Source organism: Amphiprion ocellaris, chromosome 3 (genome assembly GCF_022539595.1).
Source record: "Amphiprion ocellaris isolate individual 3 ecotype Okinawa chromosome 3, ASM2253959v1, whole genome shotgun sequence".
NCBI classification, from domain to species: domain Eukaryota; kingdom Metazoa; phylum Chordata; class Actinopteri; family Pomacentridae; genus Amphiprion; species Amphiprion ocellaris.
The window spans coordinates 6549983-6566279 of NC_072768.1; the positions used below are offsets into that span (position 1 = coordinate 6549983).

General features: G+C 41.7%; 1 protein-coding gene across 6 annotated transcripts in view; it reads left to right on the forward strand.

Annotated features, from left to right (window-relative positions):
- Positions 1–16297, forward strand: part of brsk2a (BR serine/threonine kinase 2a) — a 175585-nt gene that overhangs the window by 106070 nt on the left and 53218 nt on the right. For all 6 annotated transcript variants that reach the window (XM_055009007.1, XM_055009008.1, XM_055009009.1 and 3 more), the window contains exon 3: positions 13982–14067. In XM_055009007.1, the coding sequence (XP_054864982.1) occupies positions 13982–14067 (86 nt within the window). The remainder of the gene's footprint in view (positions 1–13981; positions 14068–16297) is intronic.

Here is a 16297-nt window from a genome sequence, read left to right on the forward strand (position 1 = left end):
TGCTGAAGCTGCAGTTCAGAGCCAATTACTGAACTCAGCCATTGTCACACTTCTCTCAACTGCTGGTCCTCAGTGTGTGTGTGTGTGTGTGTGTGTGTGTGTGTGTGTGTGTGTGTGTGTGTGTGTGTGTGTATAACAGGAGCAAAACCATAGTCAATCACCATTATTTCACATGTAAGAAAATCTTTGAAAATGAATGCAGATGTCTGATTTCTCCTCCTAGAATGTGAGTCACATGCTTTTATTTGTGCATCAGATGCTAAAATCTGTGTATGTTGTCTGGCTGTACCTGTTTTAACTCGTCTGGGCACAAGTTGTGTTGAGCAATACTTACATAAATGGTGTGTATGTGTGCATGTAACACAAGTAAAAATCAGCAGTTCACAGGTTTGGAAATCAAATTATTATTGTAAAAACATGCAGAATTACTTTTGTTTAACAATTTCTGCGTGTTTATTTGCTTTGCATTGGTTAATTTGTTCTTTGACCTTAGCTTGGGGCAACAGTTATAATTCAAAGCCTATGTAAAAATGTAGTTTGCAGCCGTATTTTATTCTGTATTTTGAGGCCTGACTTACTGGACCCCAATATCGAAGGGGTCATATGTGAAGTTCTCTTTAGTTCTGGGACATTGATCTCACAAATCAGATTACAAATCCTATTGCAAGGCTCCTACTGTGACTGTACAGGTGTTTTCCAGACTCAAATTCCAACATTGCCGTTGTGTTGCGCTCCATAGTCTCATGTGTCTGTTCTCCAGCCTGCCTGTTTGGCTGTCAGGCTGTCAGAGTGATCGGACTGCACTCCTCCTGCAAGACTCAAGCTGTGAAATGTCACCTTTTAATATGCTAATGTCCCAGGTCCCCACGGTGCCATTAGGGGAGAATCTGACTTTCCTGGACAGGTGTGTGTGTGTGTGTGTGTGTGTGTGTGTGTGTGTGTGTGTGTGTGTGTGTGTGTGTGTCTGTGCAACAGTGCTGACGACACATTTACAGCACACGCATGCATACACACACTAAAAGACAAATACTGGCCACACACTCCCACAAACGTTCATATGAGTGTGTGTATGTGTCATAGAGACATATGATGTATATGCACGAGCACATCCTCCATGACCCATGTCATCCCTCTCCGTCTGTCCTTCTCCTGACTGGCCTTGGGAGTCAGGGGTCTGTGAAGATGAGGAGACGGGTTGAATTAATTGTCTCAGAGTATCTGGCAGAGAGCTTTCTCCTCCACTCTCTGTTGAACTTTATATAACTAATGTTGAACTCTTTAGTCCATAAGCCTACAGGCTATGACACTACAGACCAGAAAGGCATTGAATTATCTTGGATAATGTATTCATCTATGAACTTTATGTCAGTTTGCAACCAGGGAATGAGCCTTGACAACTTCAAAGAGCAAGTGCAGCCCAATATTTTTTTTCTTTTTCGTCACTTCTAAGCAGAAAACCTAACAATGGAGTTACTTGAATAATAATAAGAGTCTCCGTCAGTGGGAAGTTGCTGCCTGTCATGTTTGGGATGATGAGAGAGAAGCAGACAGATAAAGAATACACAGCATGTGCGCATATGACAGCATGTCAGCAATCTGTGGCGCTGAGGCCAAACACAACGGAGCACGGAGAGCCGATACAGAGGGATGCAGAGAACCAACACTTTATCTGTGTTTTTCTGTGTGCGTCTCAAGGGAGTAGTTAATGTTTCTGAAACTCTGCCTGCTCTCTGTCTGTCTGTCTGTGTGCTGTGGGGCTGTGAGGTTGAGAGGCAGAGGGGGAGATGAGGTCAGGACAGAGGGATGGACATGCTGAGGGAAACCCTGCTGAGACAAGATAACACAGACGTCTTAGAAGAGTCACCACATCTCTGCTTACATTTCCTGCCAGAAGTCCTCCTGATCTGTTAATTTGACTTTCACACACGGCATGGTCAAGTTGTTTCTAAATAATTGATCATGTGAAATAAATATTCTCTTTATTTTACCCTTCCGGTATGAGGAAGTGCACAAATTGAACATATGTGTCTATGATGAGGTACAATAATAAAACTATATACAATAATAAGTTACAAAAATTAGTTGACAATGAGCTGACAGTTCTCTGATTGCTAGTATCATCACAATTCTTGGATATAAAACCAGAATCACAAGCCAGAACATATTTAGAAACCCTGACAAGTAGACATTGTGTCATTTTTAATGTTTTAATGCTAGTGATAAATGGTCTGTACTTATATAGTCTGACTCATCAGGTGTAGGATGCAGGTATAAGCCACCTCTCATTTAGTCAGCTTTGTCTTTCCATCCCCCATCTGTGTGTTTTTGTTTTCTTCATGAAAACAGACATTTTCCAAGCAGCAACCTGCTACACTAAAAATTTCCAGTTTTGCAAAAGATTTGGATCATGCAGTAATGCAGCCCTACTAGTTTTTTCTTTTTTTTGCAGTGAGTTTTCCATTGTGTCGCCCCTTCTTGCAAATGTTCCACCACAACAATTCCACTTGTCAGTATTTTAAGTGAACACTGAAGCTGCCACCTACACTTAGCCCTGCCCATTGTGATTATGATTGGCCCGAGTGTTTTCCTCCAAACGATAGTGTTGTTCAACCAGATCATTCTGTACTACAGAGTGAGACTAGAACTTATACTTTTTTTTAATCTTAGCTAGATTTTACAAAATGATGTTTCTAATCCACCCATTCACACATAGTGAAGCGTCAATGCTTCACTATGCAAAAACAAGATTGCAAACATGACCCTGAAAAGTGGCAAGGTTCAGCCCTGAGAAGCATGGCGCAGTTCCCCTGTTCATTGAAAGAGCTGTTACAGCCATAAAACTGACAGACACACTGATGACAATGACGTGGGGAGAAAATGAAGAAAACTTGAGTAGAATCTCAACACCACAGTCGACTATGGTCTGACAAGCTTTTCCCTGAAAGCAGAGGATTTACCAGACTGTATTTCATAGCACATTACCTACCATTATAGTGAAAGAAGCCACTGCTTTAATCTGCAGTTTAGTCTAGGGGTAAGTTGAATTGCTACTAGCTGCGAGCGCTAACAGCTAGCAGAGGGAGAAGAGTATCTTTAGCATGCAGCAGTTGGTAGTTGCTGCTGATGCCTGCTCTGTTTCTACCTCTGAGCCAGTGAGCTGGTGGCGGCTGCTGCTGCTGTTGGGATAAGGACAACTAATTAGCCAGAGCGACTCTCTCTCCTCCTGAAGCAGCACGACTTCAAAGTCACTCTACTGTCCCCAAGCCCAGAGAGAGAGAAAGGAAGAGAGGGAGAGGAGGGATGAAGTGCAGGATGAAGGGAGATAGAGGGAAGGGAAGAGTTGGTGTGTGTGTGTGTGTGTGTGTGTGTGTGTGTGTGTGTGTGTGTGTGTGTGTGTGTGTGTGTGTGTGTGTGGGGTGAGGAAGGATGGCGAACGCGAAGTTGGAACACTTAGGACGGATGTCTTATGAAGTAAATTTCTCTACGTAGCAACACTGTTTTTGATGTTTCTTTTTTTTTAGTGCAGTGAGGTTACTTGTGGTTTGCTGACTCTGTCCTTGATGTAAGTCACACACATTTCAAATTAGAAATGTGTGTGTGTGTGTGTGTGAGAGAGAGTGATAGAGAGTTTGGAGATGCAGAAGTCTGAAATATAATTGCCCCCTGAAGCAAATAATTGAAGCACTACACTAAGGACTATAGGCTGAGAATGACAATGCCCTGTCACAGCCTGAAATAAAAGGACAAGCATATGGATCAATATTAAGAGTTAATTAACAATCTGCACTGTTTGAATATACGATTTCCCATCTATTAATTAGGATATTTCTAGAGAACATGCAGCTGTAGTCTAAATTACACAACATGTAGGAGAATTCCTTTTTAGGATGACCGTGTGACAAAGTGATATTCAAGTTTCAATGCACAGCATCTTCAATTCAGTTCAATTCAAGTCAATCTTTTATTGTCAATAAAACAATGAAATTCCGTTCAGAGCATGTCATACACTGCATAGCAATGATATAAAGTGCAACAGTGGTGCAATTTCCTTAAATAACAATTTAGCACCAAAGAGGTAGAGAAAGGCAAGGAATAACGGTTGAGTATACTAAAAGACAGAGATTGCAGTGGGCGGGTGTGGAGTAGAATGCCATGGCCACAGATGAATCACACAAGTTCTAATCTTGTTATCCCGACACCTCGGTGACAGCACTGTAGCTTTCTTTCTCTGCCATCTCTTCTCTTGCCTCCTAATGATTATAGATTGGCCGCTCTCCCCCATCTCTGTATTGCCTCGAGTGGGTTTGATATAGAAATGCCTCCAACATGCACACATCCGCTTTAACTTTATTTTGCACGCGTATGTGTTTGTGTGCACGCTCGTGCCTCGGCGCGCACGCACAAACACCCTCCAAAATAAATGGGTTTCATATGTTGTGCCCTTGTGCGTTGATCCATCAGCTTTGAATGGTGCTGAGCCAGAAGCTGAGGCTTAACACACAGTTGGAGCTTAACAGGTTCACTGCACAGAGGGACTGTAGAATTACCAACTCTGGCTGCTTGTTTTTGCTTGTTTCTGCCTGTTGATGTACAGTAAGTTTGCATTCACATGTGCTGTGAATTCATTTTTTTTTCAGTACTAAAATAGTGGCTTTTCTTTGACTTGAATTTGAATTATAGCTGTATGGCAGAATGAAAGCATACATCACAGATCACAGTAAAATCCTCCTGTAAAAAGTACGTTTCATATCTCTCAATTTTCATATTGCTACAGGGTTTGTCTCTCGGTTCCCTCCTGGCGTTCTGTAGAAACTTAAATAATAATATTGATTCCCCTGAACTTGTAAGACCTTACAAAGCCCATTGTCTGTTCTCAGTCAATATGAAAGCCACTCCAGCATTCTACATCCTAATTTGGTTTCCAATCACCCCTTCCAAATCAATATTTATCCACATTTTTTTTCCACAGTCTTTATTGAGTGGCGATGAGGCTCTGGTGAAACGGAAATAAGGGAATAGATTTTCTCAACAGGGCGCAAAATGTTCAGAGTTTCTGAAGAAACTTATCATCCTACTTGTGCCAGTATATGGTACATAGTCAATATGACTGACTTGAAGACACCAAACGCAGAGTTTTGCAGGATTTCAGCTGGTAGCTCGGAATCTTCCACATCCAGCCGACATGTAAAACAGTGCAGCTTTGCTGCTCGCTGTGATGACAAAGCTCATCAGACACATGCGGTGTTGTTTGACTGATTTTACCTTTCATATGTCTTATCCAGATAAAACAGAGATAGAGTACAGATGAAATAATGAAATGGAGGATAGCAGAACAGAAGATATAGCGGGATCCCCCATTGAGCTCGACAGGAGACAGACAGACATCTAAATCGATGGCATTTGTTTCTCCTCTTCAAAGGCAACAGCTGCTGTGTTGTCAAATAGATGAGAAAGCTTTATTTGCCTTTTTATTTGTTGTTGCTTTTGTTTTACTTCCTTGTTTTCCTTGCTTTCTTTTTGTTTTTTCTCTTGGCTTTTCCTTTGTGAGCAAAGGCCACATTTTATCCAATTCTTCTCCCCTTAAGTGAAGTGATACTTTCATGGGGAGATCAGCAAAGTTCCCCTTCAGAGTCTTGTTTGCTTTTCATGCCTGTTTATTTCTTTGTTTTGCTCTGAGAGTTTTTTTCTTGCCTCTTTGTAATACCCGTAGAGCCACTGAAGTGTATTTGTGTTTCTTCTCAGCCCCTGAATATTGTGATAATCCTTTATCCATCCCGTTTGTCTGGAGACCGATAATTGAATAGGTACATCTTGTTCCCCTGAGAGAAAAATGGGCTCCAACCTTCATTTTTACATCCAAATCTGTCTTTATCATCTGTTTTTAACACATGCTACTTGTATTCAAAGACACAAACTTCCAGTGCCCTGCATCTTATCATGTTCCCTACTGTATCGGTATGCTTTTGTGGGTGATTTTATTCAGTGTTGGCCTGTGTATTGGCGTACGGTAAGATATGAATGTGCTGTGCTTTGAAGTTATCTTCATTATTGCTGATAAATGCACAATTATCTGTGCAGTGTGGTGGAGTTTTAGGAACATGCCCATAAAGTAAACATTAAAAGATTCCTGTCTAGTGTGCATGTATGCTCGTGCATGTGTTTTTCTGTGCAGGTTATACACAAGTAGCATCATAAATGAGCCCCATAACCATTGTATGCTCAGAGTCAACAAAAAACATGCACACAAACTTGCACAAAGCTACTTTCAAGGTTTTGTGTGTTATGATAGAGAACTAGGCATGCGCTCATAGAACTGTGATCACGTCCAGGTAACTTTTCTATTTAATACATTTCATTATCTCCTGATTAACCAGCTTCCACGAGGTTTGAACTTTGAGCACAGGCTAATTTGAATCAGGCATAAATTTACCACTTTTAGCTGTTGCAAATAAACAGGGAAATTGCCTCCGACTCCGGCTGTTAATGAGTTTTGGACTCGTTGATGGGTATATCTGGGATTTTGCGGTCAGTGTGTTGAACATCTAAAGCAAGACACTTTTAACTTCATCAGCTCCTTCATCTACATCCCTGTGGGGATTGTTTGCTAATGACTCTGTTGTGCCAACACACTCTCAAGGACATTTGTCTCGCTACATACTGTACATGACTGCAAAGCACAAACACATGCATGTAAATACATTCAGACGTGATACTTTTTTCTGGTTTGCCATTCTTTGAGTAAAGAAGAGTTCGTGCACAGTCCCAACAGAGTACAAGAGTGTGACCTTTTATGTGTCAAAGACTCAGTGTAAGACCTAATTAACTAAAAGAATTCCCTGATTGCATTAAAGAAGCCATTCTGAAGTTATTTACCAAGTTTTCTGCTAATTTGAGGTGTTTCAGTTGACCAGTCTTACCTATTGACCAGTCGTCCATCCTGTATCGACTCCTCTGTCTGTCTGTGGCTTATGTGTCAATGAATAAGCCAGTATTCATATGCGAAGTTAATTAGTTGGTAAGTGAACTGCTGTTAGCTCATCTCTACTGTCTGCCTGAATTACTGCACTAAATAGTTCTCAAGACTCATTCATTACGCATTATTCTTTAAGTTGTTTTTACTTCACTTTACATTTACCAAACCAGCACTATGTGTTGTAGATTGTATTGGTTTGTGCATTTTGCAGTCAAAGAGCCTTTTCTTCTATGCTGATCAATGGGTTGAATATTCACCGATTTACTGACTTTCTTTGTTTAGTCTTGTAATATAAATGCACGCCAAATATTTGTAATAATCAAGGTGTTTTTTGTGTTTGAAAGCAGAAGTGAGAAGCGAAAGCCTCTTAGTAGTATTTTAATATAAATTTGGCAGCAAAAAAGGGAAAATAAACTTTTTTCCAAGATAAGGCAGCAGATGGCATTTAATACACTTTTCAGAATCCTGGGAGAATCCAATTTTATCTCTGTGCTGTTCCTTCGAAACAATTCCAACAGCCTTGCATGCAAATATAGACTACTGTAGGTTATTAGATTGACACCTTGGTGACTAACATAGATGACCTTCAGATCTAATTATCACGTTGTGTTCTGTGTACTCACTCTCCCTCTCTCCTTAGTCTTTAAAAACCAAGTTTATTAGTCCATACTTCACATGTTCTCACAGTCCAAGGTCACCTTACCAATCATCTCCATTGAAATTAACGACTGACAGATTGGATGAGTTGACAAAAAGACTCCAGACACAAAAACATGGCTGCCAAAGGGATCCACTGCCTGCCTGTCACTGATAAATCACTCACCCCGTAGATGGCTTTTGCACAGAAACATGAATGGCCGTTCATATACACATACACACCCGGTTTAACCTCTTTCCATCATGTCCCACCCCACCTATAAGCCCAGGCAGTAGATTTGAAGAGGATCACGATTATACCCAATGTCCTCCACGTGTGGAGGACCTCTGCCATTAGACTCTATTAGGACCAAGGTTATCCAGGGACATGTCAGTTAGTATAAAATGATGCAGCCTGCCACCGGTCTAAGTGTCAGCCTGATGGATCTGTCAACAGCACATGAACACATCACTGACATGATTAGAAAGATGGAATGAGAGAAATGGAGAATAAATGAATGGTAGGAGAAGAAGATGAAGACTAGGGGTGCGACCACAAATGGTCTTGGGTGGGAAGGGGTAATGACTACTGTTTCAAAAGGTGGGAGATGGATAAAGGATAAGGACTAGCCAGCTAGCAGAGACTATGTCCAGATCGATTTACATGTCTGTGGCATTGATCAAACTCCCCTGTGTGGGGAGTTTACCTCCTCTCCACAAAGGATGACTGATAAAGTGATTATCAGAAAAACCTGCTGCGCTGACTGTGTGTTTATGTGTGTGCAGATCTGTGTGTGTGTGTGTGTGTGTGTGTGTGTGTGTGTGTGTGTGTGTGTGTGTGTGTGTGTGTGTGTGTGTGTGTGTGTGTGTGTGTGTGTGTGTGTGTGTGTGTGTGTGTGTGTGTGTGTGTGTGTGTGTGAGGTCTACAAGGTGGAGGGGAAAGCAAAAAAAAAAACAAAACAGAAAGATGAAAGTAAGAGGGAGATGCATTTTTTTCAGTTCAACAATTTTGAAGTTTGTGTTTTTGTTGCTCTCAGTGGGACTAGCTCAGTTGTGAGAGATAACACAGCTACTGAATGTGCAAATGCACCAAACGCTGTTAAATCCATCACCCTGAGCCTGTCTTTATGAATTTCTCAGCTAATTTTGGATACGCAGGTTCTCCCAGAGATGCATATTAACGTCCTCATGAAGTTAGCAATCATGCCCTGCACAGCAAGCAGTCTGGACTTTACACATTGTGGCTGATGTGACTGTCTACAAGGCTGTAATGAAGGGATCGTGCATGTTTGCCCTTGAAACTGATGTCCTTCCCTCCTGGTTACAAAGACTGACATGCAGCAATCTACTCCTTACCATTAACATGCATGTGTGAGCACGGACATATACACATGTATGTGGACACACCAGCTTGGCTTCCTCCTGTCCCTGGCAAAAAACACCGATTCTGCTCTGCTGGCTCACTGACCGACATATGGATGGATGGATGGAGGTGGCTCGTGGCTTGCCATGATCAGTGGTGTGTGTGTACAGAGTGTGTGCATCATGCAGTAATGTGTCCACATGTCACAAGTATGAATGGATGACAAGCTGACTGGTTTTGTCTGTGAGCCAGTGGCCAAGCTGTGCCTCCCCTTCTGCTCAGTTACAGTTGGACCCAACTTCTCTCCAGTTATTACTCCATCTATAGCTCCTTCACCCCATATGTTATCTTTAGAGCTCAGCTACATCTCTTCCTGCAATTCTATCGTGAAATTTTGCATTTCATTTTATGTGTTTTTTGCTGTGGAATTGTGCAGTGGTTTAGTCAGACATCATGGATAAAGATTAGAAAATAAGTCATATTAATTTTGTTCTGCAGGTCTTTCAAAAAAAGCAATTTTACCAAAAAGAAAAAAGACATTCCTAACATTTGACCCCAAGGTTTGATTAATGAAAGATGGCCTCTGCTAGAAGGCTACTATGTTAAGGAAGATGAAGATTAGATGGAGAGCAGAATAAGTGTGAATGAGTGTATTAGATTTTAAATTAAGGACGTGAAAAGTTCTAAGATATCCAACTAAATTATCAAGATGTTGACCTCTGGGGCATAAAGCAGTTGCTGTAACTCTTTCTACTAACAAATTCTCATTTGTTGCTAATACAACGGATTGACCATAAATAGAGTTGCATAGATTTGGTCTTGATAGATGCAACAATTTGTTTTAAATCAGTTAACTGTTGTGAAGTTTGTTGGTCTACCACACGCCCAAAGCCATCTAGGTGGAAAAGTCTCTTGAGTCCATTACTCCCAGTTCGCGTCACCTGTTATCATTCCTGCTCTGTCTGCTGCATGGCGCTGCTAAAAAGGTTCTTTCCATGTGTTGTGTTAATTAACAACAAAAGAGGTTGCAAGACCAGAGGGGTGATCAAGCTGGCACTGCCTCTTGCCTCCACCACAGCCACGTATCTCTTTTATTCTTCTGCATTCACTCATCCTCCCTCCGTCGCTCTTTTGTTTTTTGTTATCCATCCGACGGCGGGTCTTGCATGCACTGTAGCCTCCATGTTGCATAGCCAACCCGTTTTTATTTTATTTTCTTTTTTTTTTAATCTGACACACATGGCTGCCCTGTTGACTTTGATCCTCAGATCTCAGTATCAAGGGACAATTCACTCACTTGCCTGAGGGAGGTGACAGAAATGTCTGTGTTTTCCTTCTGCGTGCATGAGAGAGAAAGGCGAGAGAAAAGTAGCGCAAGGTGCAATAAGTGGAGAGTGAGACATGACAGGTCCTGTGATCTGATATTTGCCCCCTCAGAGTTTTTGGGCTGGTTTTCTGTGTGACACATGTGACATGAATCTAATCTCTCTTTGCATCTTTGTTGTTGTCTGGCTCTGTCTAATCATCCGTCCTCTATCATCGGACTGTTAGCCTCCGTGATGAAACTATTGATGTCCCCGGTCATCTGTGTGCTCGTCCATTCGGTGATACAGATGCATGGCTGTAATTTAAAGAATCGATAGTCAGCTGATGGAACGATGCTAAATTTGCTTTCATCTTCTGAATTTAGAGTGGCACCAGTTACTGCCATTTGTCCAGCCTTCCCAGTCCTCCTCTCTCACCTAAGCAACCAGTATAATTGTAGTTAACACCTCTGCAGTAATCACCAACACCGTTCCAACGTATTGATCCATTTAGTGTGGCAGGATATGACACTGATAGGGAACCCTGTGGGTCGAAGCGTTGCCAATCAGCATGTTCGCTAACAAGCTCCTGTTCCGATGTCTTCTGCTAATGATGTCCAGCCAATACTTTACACTCAGCCTCTGCTTTCTGATGATGTGAGTGTGGATTTTTTTTTTTTTTGCAAACCTGGGGCTGCACAGTGGCGTAGTGGTTAGCACTTTCACCCTGAAGCTAGAAGATCCCAGATTCACGTCCCGCCTTCCCGGGATCTTTCTGCATGGAGTTTGCATGTTTTCCCTGCCCATGCATTGGCGTTCTCCGGGTTCTCTGTCTTCCTCCCACAGTCCAAAAAACATGCTCAGGTTCTAAATTGAGGCTTAAATTGTCCGTAGGTGTGAATGCAAATATGATTGTTCGTCTCTAGATGTAGCCCTATGATAGACTGGTGACCTGTCCAGGGTGTCCCCTGCCTTCACCCCAAGTCAGCTGGGATAGACTCCAGCCCCCCGCGACCTTAATGAGGATTGAGCGGTGTGTAGATAATGGATGGAAGTTGCAAACCCGTTTACTTAGGGAGAAATTGACCAAACTGGCTTTCATTTGAGCTGCCAAACACAAGAAGGAAAAAAATAAGAACGATAAAAAGAGAAGGTGTGTGTTCATCTGACCACCTGTCCATGTGCTCGTGTGTCTCGGTGAACAGTGTCCAAGTGCCTGCTAATAAAGGCCTAATGAAGTGCCATGGAGATATGGCAACCGGGGAGAACTGTCCACACTCACAGATGTGAAACTTAATGAGAGAGTGTGCCGTGTACAGGAGCCAGGCCAAGACAGAGGAAGGCCACCTGGCATTTCTACTATAGCATAAAGTTACGGAGGAGTTATGTGTGTATGTGAGGCTTTGATAAGGAGTTTGTCACTGTGTGGGGATAAATGCAGATGCTGCTGTTTGGTCCCTTTGTGTTATGCATCGATTAGTTCTGCTGAAATCCATTCACAGATGCTCCCTTTGCAGGTGAAAGTAACTGAGGAGCAACTGTATTTCAAAGCATTTATTATAACTCATGATTGTGGGCTATTTAATGAAACTGTTGTGCTGTATGTTGCTAGAAAGAGCAAAGGTTGCTTCACAGATTTACATTAGAGTGTTAATAAACAACTCATCTTGCAATAAGCGGCCTGCTGTACAGTAAAGTCTTCACATTAAGCCTCATTTCTCTTATTTCAATTAACTAAAAGGAGACGCTTAGAGGAAGCTTACAAAGCCAGCTGCTGGCTCTGTAGCGTTTCGACAGCTCATCTCTCCCTGAGTCCTGGTTAGCATTAGTCTCTTTGCAGGGAGTCCTGCTTTCAGCTCACAAGCCGGCCACCACGGGCTCATTCTTAACAGCACACCTTAGCCTCAGGTGAGAGAGTGGCATGGTGTACCGCTGCTGATAGTACTCATTAGTGTGTGGATTAGCCCTGATTAGCCTAGCCTTTTCTCCCACTGATACTCTGTGCTGGTGCTAATTATGCATTTACCACTTCACCCTTTTTAGACAAGCTGTGTGCCTAGTTTTATAATATCTGTAAGCATATTCTCCTGTGAATTCTTGCTCGACTTTGGCTTCAACAACAGTTGCACTGCGCTGCATTTTTCTCCTCTGTGACTGAATGTGGGCTTTTTGTGCAGATTATTATTGTATGCATTTGCAACATGTTGCCATTGTCAGAATATAATAGTGAAAAGTATGTCAAGGTAGATTACAACAACTACCTGTGCAGACAGAGACCACTAACAGAAGCTGTTCTCAAATGAAAACAATGTGAGAGTATGAATAATTAAGGGGGAGGCACCTGATTTTATGCCCAGTCGAGCAAACAGTTTTGAGGGAATTTAACAAAACACACAGTTAGGTGGCAGATCAGAGTTTTGACTTGATTCCACATGAGTGTTCATAAAGCTAAGCCACGCTGAGTGTGACATTAAGGCAACGTGACGTCTGTCACAGACAAGTGACAAAGTGAAATTGACTTTGATGAGACTGAGATGAGGCAGAGGAGCCTTTAACTCACTGTTTTTTCATCTCCATCCCTGTCAGTCAAAGTTAGACTCTGAGGGGGGAGGAGAAGATGGACGAGGAATGTGGAGGAGAAGGGGTGAGCAGATAACTGGAAGGGGAGCAGCAGAGGAGCACAGGGTGCCGAAGATTAGCGGTGCCTTCTGTCGGAGTGCCTTCCATGCTGATTTTCAGTGGCAGCTGTACATGCTGACAGCAACCTCTGGAGATGCTGACACAAATCCAAAGTGATCAGCTCAATTTTGGTAAAATTTAGCTCCCGCTGCTCTCAAAGCACACTGTTCATATCTTTCAGCAGCTCTGTAAGCAAAAAAACAGAACTTGTGCAGACTCAGCCATCTGCTTGTTCTGGACAGTGCTGTGTTTATATGTACATTCAATTCAATATCTCAGACAGACTGCAGCAAAAAAAAAAAAAAAAACACTCCTCTGGGACATGTTCATATACCTGAGTGGACATTTTGACCCCTGTTCACCCACAGGACGTACTCTTAGTGGACAGAAATGTTCAAATGTGGAATGTCTGAGTCTGATGCGTTATTCTCCTTCATGTTTCTTATCTGAACAAGCTGATTTATGTTCACCTCAAGGAAAGCACTGGATTGTGAAATGTGATTGCAAAATATTCAACAAGGCTTGTTTTGAGAGAGAGTGTGTAAGATAAGACAAACGCCACCTGTTTTCCTTCAGTTTTTGAAGCAAACCGAATTTTTCACCCGAGATAGCAGTGCTTACTGGCCTGGATGCCAACCGGAGTGTGGTCAAAGCTTATCTCTGTCCTTTCTGCCAGTAAAAAGTGCCCATCAGCTCCTTTCTTTGGTTTACTTATTCCTCTTAAGCCCTTGTGCTGGTTGTGTGAAGTGTTATTACAGGCCGGTGTCTCTCTAAAGGTCACCTTCACAGGTAACCTCAGAAAAGCGATTGGTGAGACCTCATCACAGGCTGTTCCTGGCCTACTTTATCAGTCTCCTTGGTACTTTATAGTGGCTCCAGTTCGAGGAAGGTTGCAGTTCAAGAGGGTAGATTATGAATGTTGGTTGTAGAATGTTTTTAGGAATGTAACTGTATTGATGTTGCAGTAATCAAAAACTCTTTTTTTCCTCCCTTTTCTTCCTCCCTCTGTCTATCCTTTTCATACAGGTGGAGCGAGAAATAGCTATTCTGAAGCTCATAGAACACCCGCATGTTTTAAAGCTACATGACGTCTACGAAAATAAAAAATACTTGTAAGTATCAACAGTTGATTATGGTCTAAATTTTATGTATGTGAAATCTACAAAATCATAGATATACCTCACACATGGAATGTTGGAAAGTTTGTGTGAAAACTTTTGGACCTCACAGATGTTATTAGTATCAAGTGCCATCGTGGATGCCAGAACCGTCTTTAAAATGCCACAGATGATTTTGCTGGCCCACAGTTGTGATCGGTGTATTATGATTGCGGGGCAGTAGCCTCGGAGGGGTGGATGCTCCATTAGTACCGGCATGAAGCATTTAATTTGGTCGCGCATGCAAGGGGACTGCTAATAGGGAGAGGAAGCCTCCGTAATGTAAACACCATGACACGCTTATCAGAGGCAACACCGCTGCATTAAGAAACATTAGCCATGGAGAGTCCACTGCAGCAGCTGCACACACACACACACCCACACACACACACACACACACACACACGGATGCAGACACACATAAATCTATTAGCTAACTTTAACAGTGGTGAGTGACAACCCCATCAGTCATTCATAGTAGACCTCTTGATCCACAGAGGACTGTTTGTCAACCGAATTCAATTAGTTGTCATCTTGAGCTTACAGGCCAAATGGGATTGGGCATGCAGTGCTGTACATGTCATCCTTTAAGATGATACGAATAGCAGAATATTATGATTCATCCTATAATTGGATTATTAAAATCACATTTTGTGCCCATTGCTTCATCACTTCTGACAGACGGTCACTAATAGCGTCACCGAAGACAAATTGCTTTACATTTGCATCACGAGTGACTCGAATACACTCTGCTTTTCACTCTAGTGATGTAATTTTGGTCTTAATACGGTTCAGATTCGTACTCGGATATCTCCACTTGAAAGCCAATAATTGATAGACATACAGCATGTTTGGAGCTAGCCGCCCCAGAGCTTTAAAGATTTATTATTCTGCTGGCAGAGATCCTACCACTAGCTGTTTAAACTAGTGTGATGTGTGTGTACAAGAGGTGAAAGAGAAGTGCAAGGAGTTTGATACATATCCCACCAATATTTTATTTATGGATATATCATTGCGACAAATTAGTGAACGCTCACATCAGTCCTCAATGGTGTGTGACTATAATGCATTTGACTACACTTAATTTGTAACAGCATTGGTACTCAGTGTTTTATTTCTTATTTTTACTGCATATTGAAAAGGTAACAATAAGATAACTTGCAGCAGACAAGTTATTTTAAATACACATTCTTATGTTTAACTAGCAGCTATTGGGACACCATCAGGCAAAACCTTTTTTGAATCCCGCAGGTAATGCGTCCTTGTGTTGCTGTTGAAGATTTATTGATCTAATTAAAAACTCAGCTGTGCACCCCTACAAAACCTTATGAATGCAAGTCCTGTGTATATAAGAATTAAAATTAGTAAATCGGTGACTTTGTGTTGTACTTAAATGAACTTTGGCTACTTGTGAGATTTAAAAAAAACAAGAATATGTAACCTGTGCAGCACAGGCAGACAGATTCTGATTTCAGTATGGGTCAAGCTGTAAAAATGTTTGATCTGAAAGTTCTTAGCTTGATTGCATCTTTTCAATAGACCCCGTAAAGCCCGCATCTTTGTAATGCAGACTTCCCATCAAAAATATAACCCTGTTGACATGATCACGGATATTTTCTTCCACTTTTGAAAGCTACATCAGCCACAACAGTTTTAGTGAAAGGAGTTACATTTGAAGTCAGAAGGTTTCATAAGTAGGTTAAAGTCACTAAAACTCATTTTCCAACCACACAGCTGTTTGCAAACTATACTTGTGGCAATCCAATAACACATTTATGTTATGCATTACACAAATAAATTTTCCCACAATTTGATTACATACACTAAGTTGACTGTACCTTTTGAACAGCTTGGGAAATTCCAGAATATTATACCAGGGGATAATTTATTGCTCCTGATATTCTAATCGGCACAATTTGAGTTAACTGGAAGTGTATCTGTGGATGTATTTTAAGCCCTACTTAAAAATTCAATGCCTCTTTGCTTGATATAATAGGACAGTCAAAAGAAATCTGCAAGAGCTAATGAAAACATGTCCATGTGTCTGGTTTATTGTCACAAGCATTTTCCAAATGCCAGAAGGCACCATGTTCAGCTGTACAAACAATAGTCTAAAAGTATGAGCACCGTGGATCTGCGTAACTATCATAATGCTCAGGATTGAGATGAGTTCTGTCTCTTAGAA